General features: G+C 39.5%; 2 protein-coding genes across 2 annotated transcripts; both read right to left on the bottom strand.

The window, feature by feature from the left end:
- Positions 1-157: 157 nt before the first annotated feature.
- LOC129845928 (cilia- and flagella-associated protein 251-like) lies at positions 158-3,577 on the bottom strand. The gene is made up of 2 exons (XM_055913903.1): positions 2,702-3,577; positions 158-770 (listed from the first exon to the last, which is right to left on the bottom strand). Exons 1-2 carry the CDS (start codon positions 3,228-3,230, stop codon positions 631-633), a joined length of 669 nt encoding a protein of 222 aa, XP_055769878.1. The 5' UTR covers positions 3,231-3,577; the 3' UTR covers positions 158-630.
- Positions 3,578-5,524: 1,947 nt separating this feature from the next.
- LOC129845927 (zinc finger protein 135-like) lies at positions 5,525-10,037 on the bottom strand (the record flags this gene model as incomplete). Its single annotated transcript, XM_055913901.1, has 1 exon — positions 5,525-10,037. A coding segment is annotated over one exon (1,395 nt), but the record flags the coding sequence as incomplete, so codon positions are not given.
- Positions 10,038-18,622: the final 8,585 nt, after the last annotated feature.

Here is an 18,622-nt window from a genome sequence, read left to right as displayed (position 1 = left end):
GACTAGTCTACCTGTCCTGAGCACAAATGTAGATCTATAAATGTGCCCATTTGGGGATGTCTGATAGTATTTCTGATTGTCTTAACGCTGAACCACTAATGAGTTGTGGAGCTTCTCAAAGCAAATTGTTTTTTCACCTCAAACAGCAAGTAAACAAAGTCTAATCAAAATCAATTGCAAATGAGAATAACTCCTCAAAGTATTTGTAAAATATTTCCAGCTCTCACCCTTTCGATAACCACTCGGCACAAAAGGGAAAAACGTAATGCTCTGATCCAGTGGAAATGTCAAAACACCTGATTACTTCTTATCCCTTTCACAAATAGCCTACAGCTGTGTCGGTCGAGAACTCACAGGCACGGGAAACTGAGGGCCCAGAATATTTTATACAATGTTTCAAGTCCGTTTTAGACAGGCCATGCGATTTATAGGACATTTATTTGCAATGTTTTTATTTGTAGGCTATTTTTACATAGTTGGCAATGGCAATAAAAGTTACTTTTAGATTTGTATAATTTTCATTTAGATAGAATGTAGATTAATCACAGACAATGATTTTGAGATACTATTATAAATTAAATTAAACTGTTCCAGTAAAATGAACATATGAAAATCATAACTGGCACCAGATCAGTAGAAATGGTAAGATACATTTGCACTCCAAATGTAGGTTGCACACTGCTTGTGTAGCCGATTACCAGCAACGTCAGAATGTATGAAGGCCGGCAGGAGGAGGTAGATCGGGAAGAGTTTATTCTCTTCTGGATGGGCTGTATTGATGTAATGGCATGAAAATAAATTGGGTGAATATTATACAATGACTTATCAACAGCTCTAACAATTTGACCCTACAGGAAATCTTCACTGGCAATTCTAGAATATACTATATAGCCTAGAAACCTGGTTAAACTATCATTATGACATCATGGATGAATTCTGGAATATACTATATATCCTAGAAACCTGGTTAAACGATCATTATGACATGATGGATGAATTCTAGAATATACTATATATCCTAGAAACCTGGTTAAACTATCATTATGACATCATGGACGGATTCTAGCATATACTATATAGAAACCTGGTTAAACTATCATTATGACATCAAGGACGGATTCTAGCATATACTATATAGAAACCTGGTTAAACTATCATTATGTAACAGTCCTGACCTGTTTTATGTTGTTTTTTATGTGTTTATGGTCAGGGCATGTGTTTTGGGTGGGCAGTCTATGTTATCTGTTTCTATGTTGGTTTCGGTTTGCCTGGTATGGCTCTTGATTAGAGGCAGGTGGTTTGCATTTTCCTCTAATCAAGAGTCATATTTAGGTAGGGCATTTTCACTGCTTGTTTGTGGGTGATTGTCTCCTGTGATGTTTCGTGTTGTTCGATATATATTCACAAACGGGACTGTTTGGCTGTTCGTATGTTTCGATGTCCGTTCCTGTTCGTGAGTTTACGTTTGTCTATGTAAGTTTATGTTCAGGTTGCGTCGACGTCGTTTTGTTATTTTGTAGTTTGTTAAAGTGTTTTGTTTTGTTTAGTCTACGTCGTGTTATATAATAAAGATGGCATATTTCCCTGACTCCGCATTTTGGTCCGAAGATCCTTCTCTCCTCACCTCATCCGAGGATGAGGAAAGCGACAGCTATGACACATTATGACATCATGCATGAATTCTGGAATATACTATATATCCTAGAAACCTGGTTAAACTATCATTATGACATCATGGATGAATTCTAGAATATACTATATAGCCTAGAAACCTGGTTAAACTATCATTATGGCATCATGGATGAATTCTGGAATATACTATATATCCTAGAAACCTGGTTAAACTATCATTATGACATCATGGATGAATTCTAGAATATACTATATATCCTAGAAACCTGGTTAAACTACCACTATGACATCATGGATGAATTCTAGAATATAATATATAACCTAGAAATCTGGTTAAACTATCATTATGACATCATGCATGGCCAGTCCTTGTATTCATAGTGTAGTGAATTCAGGGGGTTGCCCTGAGCTGAACTCAAACCTGGGTCCAGCGACTGTCAAGCCAACACCTTATAACTGTTACGCCAAGATGTCTGAACTTCTTGACGAGGTCGCTAGGTGTTGGGTTACGGTTGCTACAATGGCTTTCTCTATGAATTTGAGAGTGGTTACATTTCTCCAGCCCCCATCCCTCAGCTGTTTACCAAACCAAGTCTCTGGGCAGCCATTTTGTTGCTGTTTAAATACTAGGTTGTCCCTTTAAAAAAGCCACACATCAATCAACCAATCTGAAGTTGAAACAATAACAAAGCTGTAATTCCACCACTGTTTTGCTGATAAGATGATGATGGGTCTGGAGACATTTAACAACTCTCAAATTCATAGACAGACCTATGGATGAAAGGACTGACCATCCATGATTTTAACATTATAGTTAACCATGTTGAGGCTGTTGATTTACATTGTTTCTAAACATTGGAGTAAAAAAAGCTTCTTTTGGGTTCTGATGGGGTACAACAGTTGAACTAAGCTCATGAGGCATGTGTTATATTATCCAAGAATCAATGCCTATAAATAAATAATTTAAAAGTCAAAATATGGATGTAGCAATTGCAGATTTCCCCTTTAACACCAAACATCAGTTCAACAACTGCAGAGTTTGTACCTCTGTATTTAAGACAGTACTTACCAGTGGTAATCACGGCCCGGTTTCTCAAAACCATCTTATGGCTAAGTTCATCTTTAGAACCACTGGATGCCTTAAATTGCGTTTGGGAAATCGGGCCCAGATATCCAGTTTCCTCATCCTCTTCTTCCGATGAGACCGTAATCTCCCCCTCCTCCTCTTCTTTCACTGAAACGTCTTTCTCTTCTTCTTTCAGGGTAACAACCTCACCCTCTACTTGTTTTTGTATTGTAACAGTCTCCTCTTCCTCCTCCTCTTCTTCTGATTTGACCGTATTCTCCCCCTCCTCCGCTTTCACTTCAAAAACTGAAACCTCCTCATCTTTTACTGTAACACCCTCCTCCTCTTTCACTCTGAACGCCTCTTCTTTCACTGTAACGTCTTTCTCTTCTTTCCCTGTAACAGCCTCACCCTCTACTTGTTTTTGTATTGTAACATCCTTCTCTTCCTCCTCCTCTTTGATGAGAGCTTCTTTCTCCGTCCAGCAGACCGTCTCTTCTTCAGCAGGAAGAGAGTAATTTAGTGAACTCATGGTCTGAGATGTTAGCTAGCTAGGCTAATGCTAATTTAACCAGCCCGCCAGCTGAATAATAACTACAACAACGTAAATATGAAATGGAATAGGATAACTTACTAACTAGACGACAGAAGAGGGTTTAAAATACAGTGGCTAATATACACTAAATCTTCTAAAGAGCTTTATGGGTTTGGCTATTTTGGCTAGGAAGCTACGGAGGTGTCTGACTAAATGTTGCTGCTGCTGAAAGAAGCGTTCCGTCCACTAGATTATACGTCACACTAACAGCATTGCGTTCCGTCCACTAGATTATACGTCACACTAACAGCATTGCCTTAAAATCGCACACCGCCATCTGCTGACTGGAGTGGGTAACGCTCAGTCTGAACCTCTGACTGCGATGAAGATGTGCGACTTTAAGACAATGACGCTAGTGTGACGTAAAATATATATTATAATGTTCAGACAAAAAGTTAGTGTAGGAAGCATGAGTTTTTACTCACCAGTGTAACAATACAGTGTGGTTATAGACTTAGTAACTTAGTTGTGTTCACGATCTGGTTCCCTATGAACACAACCAGTTATGTTTTTGAATTATCACATATGTATTAATTTATTTCGGGATTCCGGGTAATCCACAGCAGATTTATGGAGAATTGCTGTGGGTGAGTTCAAAATTGAATAGTCCCGGCATAGAAATATATAAAGTTGACATTACATCATAAAATCCACCTTTTAAATCATACATTAGCAATTTATGTTTTAGTAACTACTGTTGTTGGTTTGGTGTCAAATAAGCCTCTCTTTATATGTTATTTGCCAAATCTCCGTTTTCCATGTGGGTTTTATGCTAAAGTTCCCTCTTTCAAGTTGGTATCTAACTGGAAAATGCATCTTCTTTAGGAGTGTTATTTTTACCGTCGACTACTGATCATTCATCCACACTGTGTGTCTCATCAATGCAGGTCATTTATGACAAATGTATAAAGTACATGTTCTATAAACCCATGAACACCAGCCAGTTTATTAGCCCGGTTTTGTTAGTTTAGGTGTATTATACTTCCTCGCCACCAGAGGTGGACTTTGAGTCATTTCTCAGGTATATTTGATATATTTTGTTAGTAAAATGGATGACAGTTTATTCTGATGTAGTGAATATGAGACACATGTAAACAATTGCTTCATTTATTATAGTAAATTAGAAATTATTAGGAATCCACTATACGATCACAATAACTTTGATAGACATTTCAATTGTTTTTTTGTTAGTATATTAAAGGGCAGATTAATGTAGAATTGCTGTGGGAGTGCTATTTATATCCCGTCACTACTGATCATTCATCCATACTGTGTGTGTCCCATCATTGCAGCGTTGGAAATAAATTAACTATCCATCCATTGCTCCTTCCTGTGTTGACTCACTGACTTGAGAGACCAGGAAGGTCACACTAGCTCGATAGGTTGATATCTAGCTCAAGCGTCACCTCATGCTTTTCATTAACTGTGTGGTTGTGTTATCTAGTGGGAACCCGTTAGCACGGTGGGCTCTGGTGCGTTCTTGCCGTGGGCTCAAGACGACAGAGGAAATCAACCTGCTTGCTCCTTTTTGTTTTGTCAACTTTTCAATATGGATGTTATGTTTGATACCGGAGGTATCATTGAATTGAATTGAATCACTGCATTGAAAGCAGTAAACTTTTTTTTTGTGTTGATGCCCGTATCACTTTATCAGCAGCACGTCATCAATGACGTCTGGAGATTCATTTCATCGAACAACCACCTGATTGGTTTGGTATTGGGCTGGTTCGACATTGCAGGCGACTGATTGATCTACAAATCACCTTACATCATAAATAACTACTCATTATAATTTATAAATCAGTCAGCCAGTCACCATTTTTCCCACAATGCAGCATGGATTTGATGCTCTCAAACACGGCCAGTGGTTTGGTAAATGACATTAAGGCTATGCTGCTACATGCTACGGTGTGGGATGTCATCTATAATAATGACATAAAGGCTATGCTGCTACAGTGTGGGATGTCATCTATAATAATGACATAAAGGCTATGCTGCTACGGTGTGGGATGTCATCTATAATAATGACATAAAGGCTATGCTGCTACGGTGTGGGATGTCATCTATAATAATGACATAAAGGCTATGCTGCTACGTGCTATGGTGTGGGATGTCATCTATAATAATGACATAAAGGCTATGCTGCTACGGTGTGGGACGTCATCTATAATAATGACATAAAGGCTATGCTGCTACGTGCTGTTTTTCATACTAAGATGGACCAAGAGTCTGTTGATTGGTCAGTCATTGGGTTAATTTGTTTTGCAATGTTTTCAAATCAAATCAAGCTTTATTTATACAGCACATTTCAGACATGGATGCAACACAATGGTTTCACAGGAAAAACTATGAAAATTAAACACAAAAAATTAAACAGATATATTTAGTACATGTAACAGTATAACTTTAGTCCGTCCCCTCACCCCGGGCGCGAACCAGGGACCCTCTGCACACATCAACAACAGTCACCCATGAAGCATCGTTACCCATCGCTCCACAAAAGCCGCGGCCCTTGCAGAGCAAGGGGAACCACTACTTCAAGGTCTCAAAGCGAGTGACGTCACCAATTGAAACGCTATTAGCGCGCACTACCGCTAACTAGCTAGCCATTTCACATCGGTTACATACACAACAAACATAAGAGGATAAAAAACAGAAGAAAAACAACTGAAAGACTAATGAGCAAGAAAGAAAGAAAATGAAAGGAAATGCCATTGATTAAAATATTAACAATATGATGCTATATCCAACCCAAAATATAAGCTTGTTTTTTTTAGAACTAACAGAGTCACTGACAACAACTAAACAGGTGGGGTTTTAGGAGGGGTTCTGAAAGACACTATGGGGGTGTCACTGAAAGTTGACTAGTAACAACAACTGGGACCGAAAAGACACCCACCATGAGACCCACTAAATCTGCCCAAGAAGAGGAAAACAAAAGAAAAACCCACAATAAACTTAAAGACAGGAAGCAAACCAAAAAGGTGGAGCAACTAAAGGTGTTGACTCTCCACCTTTTTGGTTTGCTTTCCTGTCTTAAGTTTGTCAAGACAACTGGAGTACTGGGTCAGACACTCTTAAATAGAACCTGGACCAGCTCAGGTGAAACACCTTCCCACTAACGTGATGGACAAGCCAGCACAGGTGTAACACATACTGACTAACGAGGTGACACCAATCAGTGCGCCCAAGACACATTTCAGTTGAATGCATTCAGTTGTACAATCAATCAATCACATGTATTTATAAAGCCCTTCTTACATCAGCTGATGTCACAGAGTGCTGTACAGAAACCCAGCCTAAAACCCCAAACAGCAAGCAATGCAGGTGTAGAAGCACGGTGGCTAGGAAAAACTCCCTAGAAAGACCAGAACCTAGGAAGAAACCTAGAGAGGAACCAGGCTATGAGGGGTGGCCAGTCCTCTTCTGGCTGTGCTGGGTGGAGATTATAACAGAACATGGCCAAGATGTTCAAATGTTCATAAATGACCAGCAGGGTCAAATAATAATAATCACAGTGGTTGTCAAAGGTGCAACAGATCTGCACCTCAGGAGTAAATGTCAGTTGGCTTTTCATAGCCAATCATTCAGAGTATCTCCACAACTTCCATTTCACATAATCTACAATGCTTCACCTTCTACAATATAAACATGGTGTCTACTGGCTGTCAACAATTAAAAACAAGAAAAAAACATTTCTAAATAATAATATACAATCATATTATTTTTTTCTCCTTTTTCATTTCCATTTCCATTCTTTCCTCACTAGCTTCTAGAACTCTCGTCCCCTTGGAACGAGCCCAAACAAAACTCAAATCAAATTGTATTAGTCACATGCGCCGGATACAACACTGGAACTCTTACTTACGAGCCCCCAACAGTGCAGCTAAAAAAAAATACAGAAAAGAATAAGAGATAAAAACTAATATCCAACACGGGAAAAACGTGTCAAAATAAATTGTGGTTTCTCTCCTGTCTAAATGCAAAACACAAATCTATTTGACTGCCCACCCTTGAGATAATCAGCAACCAAGTTGACCTTAACACGGACATGTCTGATTTCAAGAGGAAACTCCTGCGATATCCGTAGTAACTTTCCACCTAACTGCGGAGCTTCTCTCTCTTGTCAGGATTCACTAGATAGGCATGTTGTTGGATATAAAAGCAGGGTAACAATGTCAATATAATTGTACCCAAAAATGTCAAGTTGGTTGCATGAATAACTATGATTACTAAATGTTACATAATATGAAATATCAAAACCAAAATGTTCACCCCTTTGTTAATATGTATTGGCAATAATTAACTTAATGGTGAGGCATGGAATAATAAAACATGTATCTTTTGTCAGGCTGAATGTTTGAAATATGAGGTGATTTGAGTCATGCTTCTTCAGTAGTGGACTAAAGACAATTAGCACTTGAATGTTGTCAAGAAATACTGGAGTGATGTGAGATTGTTAATAAAATTGATTATAGACTAATTTATATTATTATGATAATATTTTTTTTCATTGAAAAAACGACCTGAAAAGACATATTTTCAACTTTCATCTTCAACTACAACGGAACATATATTCAACGTCTTTTGAATGACATTTTGCTAAATGGGAATTGTGCAATATCAAAACACAGTTTTAACGTGTCCAAATCAATAACCAATATGCAGAAACAGTTTGGGATATATTGAAAACCTAAACATTTTGGAGTGTTTCACTGTGATTCCAGTGAGTCACCAACATGGTAAACAGCTAGCTACATTGTGATTCCAGTGGGTCACCAACGTGGTAAACAGCTAGCTACATTTTGATTTCAGTGGGTCACCAACGTGGTAAACAGCTAGCTACATTGTGATTCCAGTGGGTCACCAACGTGGTAAACAGCTAGCTACATTGTGATTCCAGTGGGTCACCAACGTGGTAAACAGCTAGCTACACTGTGATTACAGTGGGTCACCAATGTGGTAAACAGCGAGCTACATTGTGATTCCAGTGGGTCACCAACGTGGTAGACAGCTAGCTACATTGTGATTCCAGTGGGTCACCAACGTGGTAAACAGCTAGCTACATTGTGATTCCAGTGGGTCACCAACGTGGTAAACAGCTAGCTACATTTTGATTCCAGTGGGTCACCAACGTGGTAAGTGTAACACAATTATTTTTTGTTAGTCACTTTTTGTTAAATCACATAAATAGTAACTCTTTCAATTCAGAGCCTGGGTTTTTTCCCTGAGGGTAAAATCAATTGAACATGGGGCAAACATTTAGGGTTCTACATTGACATTCATTAAAAAACTACTACAATGTTAAAATAATCTACATTGTGACATTATTTAATTATTTAATTGATATCATGAAAAAACTCCTTCATGTATTTTCTGATGTTTGCTCAGAGATCTTTTACTAGAGTATCTCTTCCCACATTGATCACAGCTCCAAGATTTCTCTCCTGTGTGTGTTCTCTGGTGTAATGTCAGCTGGCTAGATTGACCAAAACGCTTCCCACATTGACCACAACTATAAGGTTCCTGTCCTGTGTGTTTTCCCTGGTGTAATGTCAGCTGGCTAGATTGACCAAAACTCTTACCACATTGATCACAGCTATACGGTTTCTCTCCTGTGTGTATTCTCTGGTGTACAGTCAGAGAGCCAGATGTAGTAAAACTCTTCCCACATTGATCACAGCTATAAGGTTTCTCTCCTGTGTGTATTCTCTGGTGTACCGTCAGCTGGTCAGATTTAACAAAACTCTTCCCACATTGATCACAACTATAGGCTTTCTCTCCTGTGTGTCTTCTCTGGTGCACTGTCAGATTGCTAGATTGACAAAAACTCTTTCCACATTGACCACAGCTAAAAGGTTTCTCTCCTGTGTGTGTTCTCTGGTGTAATGTCAGCTGGCTAGATTGACCAAAACTCTTTCCACATTGACCACAGCCATAAGGTTTCTCTCCTGTATGTGTTCTCTGGTGTAAAGTCAGAGAGCCAGATGTAGTAAAACTCTTCCCACATTGATCACAGCTATAAGGTTTCTCTCCTGTGTGTATTCTCTGGTGTACTGTCAGCTGGTCAGATGTAACAAAACTCTTCCCACAATGATCACAACTATAGAGTTTCTCTCCTATGTGTCTTCTCTGGTGCACTTTCAGATTGATAGATTGACCAAAACTCTTCCCACATTGACCACAGCTATAAGATTTCTCTCCTGTGTGTGTTCTCTGGTGTACTGTCAGCTGGCTAGCTTGACCAAAACTCTTCCCACATTGACCACAGCTATAAGGTTTCTCTCCTGTGTGTGTTCTCTGGTGTAAAGTCAGATGACCAGATGTGGTAAAACTCTTCCCACATTGATCACAGCTATAAGGTTTCTCTCCTGTGTGTATTCTCTGGTGTATAGTCAGCTGGCTAGATGTTGTAAAACTCTTCCCACATTGATCACAGCTATAAGGTTTCTCTCCTGTGTGTGTTCTCTGGTGTAAAATCAGAGAGCCAGATGTAGTAAAACTCTTCCCACATTGATTACAGTTAAAAGATTTCTCTCCTTTGTGTGTTCTCTGGTGTATTTTAAGTTTTACTGAAGAGTTGAATCTTTTCCCACAGTCAGAGCAGCAGTTAGATTTCTTCCCTGTGGGTCTCTGCTGGTGTTTCTGGAGGAGTTGTGATCTGGAGAGACTCTTCTCTGCCTCGTCAGCATCAGGATGTTGTTGAGGCTCCCCAGAGGATCCATGATAGTCACGCCTCTCTCTTGTGTGAACAACAAAGTCAGACGGTTAAAGGCCCAAAAACAGCAGAAATCCACTGTTTATTTGAGGTAAAAGGTGATGCCCATGATGTTGTGCAACAATGTACGTCTGTTAAATTTCACAATTAAGACAGTCAAGTTAGTAACAAGTCATATTTTGTCTTGTTTTCAAATTAGTGGGAACTAGAAATACGTTATTCATGATGTTGAAATCCTAAGCAGTGTGCCAGACAACTATTGGTCTCCAATATAGGCCCTTTTCGGTGTTTGATAAAATTGCGGCACGAGGTCAATGCACACACAATTTGATTGCAGAAACTCCTCCCTGCTAATGAGGATGTAGTATATCTGCATGGAACAAAAATGGTGAGTGAAGATTTTAGTTTTTCCACAATGTATTCTGAATATTACAGCGCAAGATCAGGAGTGCTACTCAAGGAAACTCACATTAAGCTCTGAGTCTATTCACTAATTCACCACCGTGGGGGGAAACTCAGGGGAGTTCTCATAGGCTGACAGCAATAATAGCCTCCATTTACAGGTTGAATATGAGTGAATTTAACACTACTATTGGATTATAATTGTCAGGCTCGTTTTGAATGTCCTGCTTAATATGTTTGTGTTATTGTCGCATATCAACTGCTTTATACTTAAAAAACACTTCAACCAGTAAAATGCTCTTTAGCTAGCTTTTCCATCAGCCTGACAATGAGGGTTTGTACACTAAGTGCTTAACAAATTGGCCCATAACTTCACCAAACAATAACATAGTAGGGGTCGACCCATTATGATTCTTCAACAGCAAACAGCAAAAAAAAAATAATAATAACAAAAATAACCTCCATTTACAGGTTGTTTTTGAGTGCATTTCACATTACTATTACCTATAACTTCACCTAAAAACAAGATAGACCTACTGTAGGACCCATAACTTCACCTAACAACAACACAGACCTACTGTAGGACCCATAACAATAACATAGACCTACTGTAGGACCCATAACTTCACCTAACAACAACATAGACCTACTGTAGGACCTATAACTTCACCTAACAATAACATAGACCTACTGTAGGACCCATAACTTCCCCTAACAACAACATAGACCTACTGTAGGACCCATAACTTCACCTAACAATAACATAGACCTACTGTAGGACCCATAACTTCACCTAACATAGGACTATATATAATTTAATATTTCAGGTGAAACATCGAAACTTAAATGTCTTTGTCATGACATTTCATAACCTGATCACCAGATAATTTTGTGAATAATCCCACTAGGCTACTCTGTAATGTGTTGTCATTCTAAATGTCCTGAATAAAGGAAAATAGGTCTGTGTGTTGTACAATAGCCTATCCATCAAGGAACAGTTCTCTACACATTATGAGCTAAGTATCTCTGTGTCCAAACAGACTAACAAGACCCTACAGTAAATCAAGCAGACAATAACACATTATAAACATCAATTTGTTAGGGATGTTGGATCCAACGTGGAGCACGGCATTACTGTCTTTACCAGAGTAATGAATGAAGAAGCACTTTGGTTGTTGTTGCATGTCGTGATGTTTGTCATGTGACTGGCATTCAGAAAATGATTTCCTGGATCAGCTGATGATAGTTGAACATGTGACTAACTAAACAGCTACAGTATTAAGAATGATGTGTAATTATTGAAGAAACACATTAATGACAGTGTCCATTTGGGTGTTGTCAATAAAGTTAAGGTGACTAGGTTAGAACCATTTGATTAAGCAAACTCTGAAATGATTTAGGATTTCTGTGCCCATGAAAACTGTTTTCCCAGCGTAACATAAGGAGACACTAAATGTTACATAGTTAGAGTGCATTTCAGAGATCTGAATACAAAAAACTGTCCTAACAGGACAATAACCTGTAATGCGTTATCATTCTAAATGTCCTGAATAAAGGAACAGTTCTCTGTGCTTTATCTTGGACTTATTTTTCTACTGTATTATTGACTGTATGTTTGTTACACTCCATGTGTAACTCTGTGTTTTTGTAAGTGTCGAACTGCTTTGCTTTATCTTGGCCAGGTCACAGTTCTAAATGAGAACTTGTTCTCAACTTGCCTACCTGGTTAAATAAAGGTGAAATAAATAAATAAAATAGATCAGCAACGGTGGCTTGCAAACAGTGGATAGTAAGTAGCCCACCTTTGGAATAACTATGTTAAGTCATAACTGTAGTATCCTGTATAACTATGTTAAGTTATAACTGTAGTATCCTGTATAACTATGTTAAGTTATAACTGTAGTATCCTGTATAACTATGTATAGTTATAACTGTAGTATCCTGTATAACTGTAGTATTCTGTATAACTGTAGTATTCTGTATAACTATGTATAGTTATAACTGTAGTATCCTGTATAACTGTAGTATCCTGTATAACTATGTATAGTTATAACTGTAGTATCCTGTATAACTGTAGTATCCTGTATAACTATGTATAGTTATAACTGTAGTATCCTGTATAACTATGTATAGTTATAACTGTAGTATCATGTATAACTGTAGTATCCTCTATAACTATGTATAGTTATAACTGTAGTATCCTGTATAACTGTAGTATCCTGTATAACTGTAGTATCCTGTATAACTATGTAGTATCCTGTATAACTATGTAGTATCCTGTATAACTATGTAGTTTCCTGTATAACTATGTAGTATCCTGTATAACTATGTAGTTATAACTGTAGTATCCAGTATAGTCTGGGAGGTGGTGAAACCACTCAGGCTTATTTGATGTGATCTAATGTTTTGATCATGTAGTTTTCCTTACAAGCATTCAGTCACCAAAGGGGGTTTGGTCATTCCTTTGTTTATATACTGTCTCATTGACAAAAATATTTTTGATTATTTGTTTACATCATTCCTTTGTCTCGACATACACAGTAAACGTACCGAGGTTCTAATGTTGCCAAGGAGACACATTTTATTATTTATTTACAGTTTGGAGGGTTGGGGGTCTGACATCCAGGGACACATTTTAGTTCTAATGGTGCCGTTCTGTTATTCTTTTCAGCTTCTTTTTCCAAGCATCTTACTTTACTCTGAGACTAGTTATCCTGGGATCTTACATTACTCTGAGACTAGTTATCCTGGGATCTAACATGACTCTGAGACTAGTTATCCTGGGATCTTACATTACCCTGAGACTAGTTATCCTGGGATCTTACATTACTCTGAGACTAGTTATCCTGGGATCTTACATTACTCTGAGACTAGTTATCCTGGGATCTTACATTACTCTGAGACTAGTTATCCTGAGATCTTACATTACTCTGAGACTAGTTATCCTGGGGAATAGTTTCAATACATTTGCAAAAAACCTAAACCTGTTTTTGCGTTGGCATTATGGGGTATTGTGATGTCATTATGGGGTATTGTGATGCCATTATGGGGTATTGTGAAACATTTCAGAATAAAGGGATGCACCGATATTACATTTTTGGCCAATACCGATATCCAATATTTTCCTTACCCCAAAAAACGATACCGATAACCGATATTAAAATTTTTAGAGGCCTTTTAAGCATTCTAGTACAGCATTCTAATAGTTAACACACACACGGACGCAGCGGATCCCACAGTAGTTGTCTATTATTGGTGTAGAGAGGAAGACAAAAGAGAGTGAACCCACAGATGGATAGGAAGATAGAAATTATCATTATTACTAGAAAATATTCATTTAAAATCCAGGAATTTTACAACTTTAGCTCTCTAGGTCAAGCCAGTAGGATACAGTAGGTTGTATCTCTCTAGGTCATGCCAGTAGGTTACAGTAGGTTGTATCTCTCTAGGTCATGCCAGTAGGCTACAGTAGGTTGTAACTCTCTAGGTCATGCCAGTAGCTACAGTAGGTTGTAACTCTCTAGGTCATGCCAGTAGGTTACATTAGGATGTATCTCTCTAGGTCATGCCAGTAGGTTACATTAGGTTGTATCTCTCTAGGTCATGCCAGTAGGTTACAGTAGGTTGTATCTCTCTAGGTCATGCCAGTAGGCTACAGTAGGTTGTAACTCTCTAGGTCATGCCAGTAGGCTACAGTAGGTTGTATCTCTCTAGGTCATGCTAGTAGGTTACAGTAGGTTGTATCTCTCTAGGTCATGCCAGTAGGCTACAGTAGGTTGCATCTCTCCAGGTCATGCCAGTAGGTTACAGTAGGTTGTATCTCTCTAGGTCATGCCAGTAGGTTACAGTAGGTTGTATCTCTCTAGGTCATGCCAGTAGGCTACAGTAGGTTGCATCTCTCTAGGTCATGCCAGTAGGTTACAGTAGGTTGTATCTCTCTAGGTCATGCCAGTAGGTTACAGTATGTTGTAACTCTCTAGGTCATGCCAGTAGGTTACAGTAGGTTGTAACTCTCTAGGTCATGCCAGTAGGTTACAGTAGGTTGTATCTCTCTAGGTCATGCCAGTAGGCTACAGTAGGTTGTAACTCTCTAGGTCATGCCAGTAGGTTGTAACTCTCTAGGTCATGCCAGTAGGTTGTATCTCTCTAGGTCATGCCAGTAGGTTACAGTAGGTTGTATCTCTCTAGGTCATGCCAGTAGGCTTCAGTAGGTTGTAACTCTCTAGGTCATGCCAGTAGGTTACACTAGGTTGTATCTCTCTAGGTCATGCCAGTAGGTTACACTAGGTTGTAACTCTCTAGGTCATGCCAGTAGGTTACAGTAGGTTGTATCTCTCTAGGACATGCCAGTAGGCTACAGTAGGTTGTAACTCTCTAGGTCATGCCAGTAGGTTACAGTAGGTTGTATCTCTCTAGGTCATGCCAGTAGGTTACAGTAGGTTGTATCTCTCTAGGTCATGCCAGTAGGTTACAGTAGGTTGTATCTCTCTAGGTCATGCCAGTAGGCTACTGTAGGTTGTATCTCTCTAGGTCATGCCAGTTGGTTACAGTAGGTTGTAACTCTCTAGGTCATGCCAGTAGGTTACAGTAGGCTGTATCTCTCTAGGTCATGCCAGTAGGCTACTGTAGGTTGTATCTCTCTAGGTCATGCCAGTAGGCTACAGTAGGTTGTAACTCTCTAAGTCATGCCAGTAGGCTACAGTTGGTTGTATCCAAGTGGAAACAATTATCAACCCAATGTGGAAAGTGTCGAATTTGGTCAACAACAAAATCAATGGCTTATTTGCTACGTGAGGTTTACTTGATATAACAGAAGTTTCGTAATGTTTAAGTTGTTACGTGGACACGTGACATACCGACAACTTTGACAAAAACATTATAGGAGTTGTCTCCAGATCGCTATGCATATTCATGCTAATAGCTTAGCATCTCTCTCAATTGAATACAGGCAGTGCATATTCATGTTAGTAGCTTAGCATCTCTCTCCATTGAATACAGGCGGTTGACGACAAAAACCCTCATAGAATATAAACAATAGATTACAATAATAAGATGAATCCACCAATCCAAAGAAAGGATAGGCGGGAGCTAGACAACCCACAGTGAAGCTTTGTGGACAACGACTCCACTTGTTAGGGCGGAGAGACATCTTGTCAGGACATCCATACTCTTTGTTGTAGCCAACCCAACTCTCGCATGGTACTACTGGGGGGCACGGTGTATAGTAAAACATCACTACATGAAAATCACTACATGCAGTGCCCCCCAGTCTGCGGTCAGCAGATAGACCCTTCTCAAATATATATGTTAAGTCACTTTTTGGAAACGGAACGGAGATTTCAAGGGGTAGCTTGTTCTCTACTTCGTCTGATTCTAGACATATCAGTCATCATCCTGGGCCCACCGTTGAAGAGGTATTGACGAGCCAACTCCGACTATCCAAAGTTTAAAAAAAAAATATGGCGGTACTTACTAGTGTTAATCAGATCTCCTATCTCCACCTCTTCATCTTTCAATGTGACAGTAATCTCCCCTTCCTTCTTCACTCCAAAAACTGCATCCTCCTCTTTCTCTTCCTCCTCGTCTTTCACTCTGAACGCCTCTTCCTCTTCTTTCACTGTAACGTCTTTCTCTTCTTCTTTCACTGTAACAGCCTCACCCTCTACTTCTTGTTTTACTGTAACATCCTCTTCTTCCTTCTCCTCTTTCACGACAATGTTCAGCCCCAGAGCTTCTTTCTCCGTCCAGCAGACCTCCTCTTCTTTAACAAGAGGGGAGAAGTTTAGGGAGCTCATGTTCGGGGATGTTAGCTAGCTAGCTATCATTAGCGACTAGGCTAGTGCTAATTTAACCAGTCAGCTACTATAGCTGACTAATACAAAATAACGTAATATTATATTAAATAGGTTAACAAGTAGATACGACAGAAGTGTGTCTAACACACAGTAGCTTATATACACCGAAAGCGTATAAATAGCTTGAATCCTTCGGCTATGTTGGCTAGCAAGCTACCGAGGTGGTTGACGAGCTGTTTATGAAGAACCGTCCACTAGATTATACGTCACGCTGACAGCGTCGCCTGAAAGACGCACATCGCCGTCTGCTGACTGGGGGGGAAACGCAGTTGAGGATCATATTTTATTTTTAGACAAAGATTATTGTAAATGGATTTAATTAAATAATACCATTATATTGAGACATACAAAGACAATAAAGTGTTGATTGATTAGTGCGGATAAAAAATGTTTACTACAGCACATTTGAGGCAGTTTCATTAAGTCAAACTAAATCTAAATAAGTAGCTAGCTACTGTAGGTCCATACTGCTCCTACATGGTGTAACAATACATCATGTAGATGTATATAATGAACAGACTAGGTCTATACTGCTCCTACATGGTGTAACAATACATCATGTAGATGTATATAATGAACAGACTAGGTCTATACTGCTCCTACATGGTGTAACATTACATCATGTAGATGTATATAATGAACAGACTAGGTCCATACTGCTCCTACATGGTGTAACAATACATCATGTAGATGTATATAATGAACAGACTAGGTCTATACTGCTCCTACATGGTGTAACAATACATCATGTAGATGTACACTACCATTAAAAGTTTGGGGTCACTTAGAAATGTCCTTGTTTTTTAAAGAAAATCAAATTTTTTCATTTATTTACCTGTTTTTGCTTTGTCATTATGGTGTATTGTGATGTCATTATTGGGTATTGTGATGTCATTATTGGGTATTGTGTAGATTGATGAGGGGGAAAAAATGATTGAATCAATTTTAGAATAAGGCTGTAACATAACAAAATGTGGAAAAAGTGAAGGGGTCTGAATGCTTTCCGAATGCAATATATATATAGGGGCAGTACTTAGTGACATCACTTCATGAAACAGGAGGTACAAATATATAACATAGTTTCACAGTATCAACATTCAATGTGTCGAAATATATGACCAAGCTGGAAGTGGAAACGCCAGCCCAGCCCACAATCCTAGAGGTTCACTGATGATCAACCTCCTCCTTCACATCTGACTCCTGATGATCAACCTCCTCCTTCACATCTGACTCCTGATGATCAACCTCCTCCTTCACATCTGACTCCTGATGATCAACCTCCTCCTTCACATCTGACTCCTGATGATCAACCTCCTCCTTCACATCTGACTCCTGATGATCAACTTCCTCCTTCACATCTGACTCCTGATGGTCAACCTCCTCCTTCACATCTGACTCCTGATGATCAACCTCCTCCTTCACATCTGACTCCTGATGATCAATCTCCTCCTTCACATCTGACTCCTGATGATCAACCTCCTCCTTCACATCTGACTCCTGATGATCAACCTCCTCCTTCACATCTGACTCCTGATGATCAACCTCCTCCTTCACATCTGACTCCTGATGATCAACCTCCTCCTTCACATCTGACTCCTGATGATCAACCTCCTCCTTCACATCTGACTCCTGATGATCAACCTCCGCCTTCACATCTGACTCCTGATGATCAACCTCCTCCTTCACATCTGACTCCTGATGATCAACCTCCTCCTTCACATCTGACTCCTGATGATCAACCTCCTCCTTCACATCTGACTCCTGATGATCAACCTCCTCCTTCACATCTGACCCCTGATGATCAACCTCCTCCTTCACATCTGACTCCTGATGATCAACCTCCTCCTTCACATCTGACTCCTGATGATCAACCTCCTCCTTCACATCTGACTCCTGATGATCAACCTCCTCCTTCACATCTGACTCCTGATGATCAACCTCCTCCTTCACATCTGACTCCTGATGATCAACCTCCTCCTTCACATCTGACTCCTGATGATCAACCTCCGCCTTCACATCTGACTCCTGATGATCAACCTCCTCCTTCACATCTGACTCCTGATGATCAACCTCCTCCTTCACATCTGACTCCTGATGATCAACCTCCTCCTTCACATCTGACTCCTGATGATCAACCTCCTCCTTCACATCTGACCCCTGATGATCAACCTCCTCCTTCACATCTGACTCCTGATGATCAACCTCCTCCTTCACATCTGACTCCTGATGATCAACCTCATCCTTCACATCTGACTCCAGTGAACAATCCAGAGCGTCTTCTTTTTTTGGGGAATCCCGATGGACGACGTCATCGAAAAGGACGTCATCACCACAACCGCCCACAAGTTAATTGT

The sequence above is a fragment of the Salvelinus fontinalis genome, unplaced genomic scaffold (assembly GCF_029448725.1).
Source record: "Salvelinus fontinalis isolate EN_2023a unplaced genomic scaffold, ASM2944872v1 scaffold_0406, whole genome shotgun sequence".
Lineage (NCBI taxonomy): Eukaryota > Metazoa > Chordata > Actinopteri > Salmoniformes > Salmonidae > Salvelinus > Salvelinus fontinalis.
Note: the sequence above shows the minus strand (reverse complement) of the source record. Positions and strands in the feature narration are given on the sequence as shown.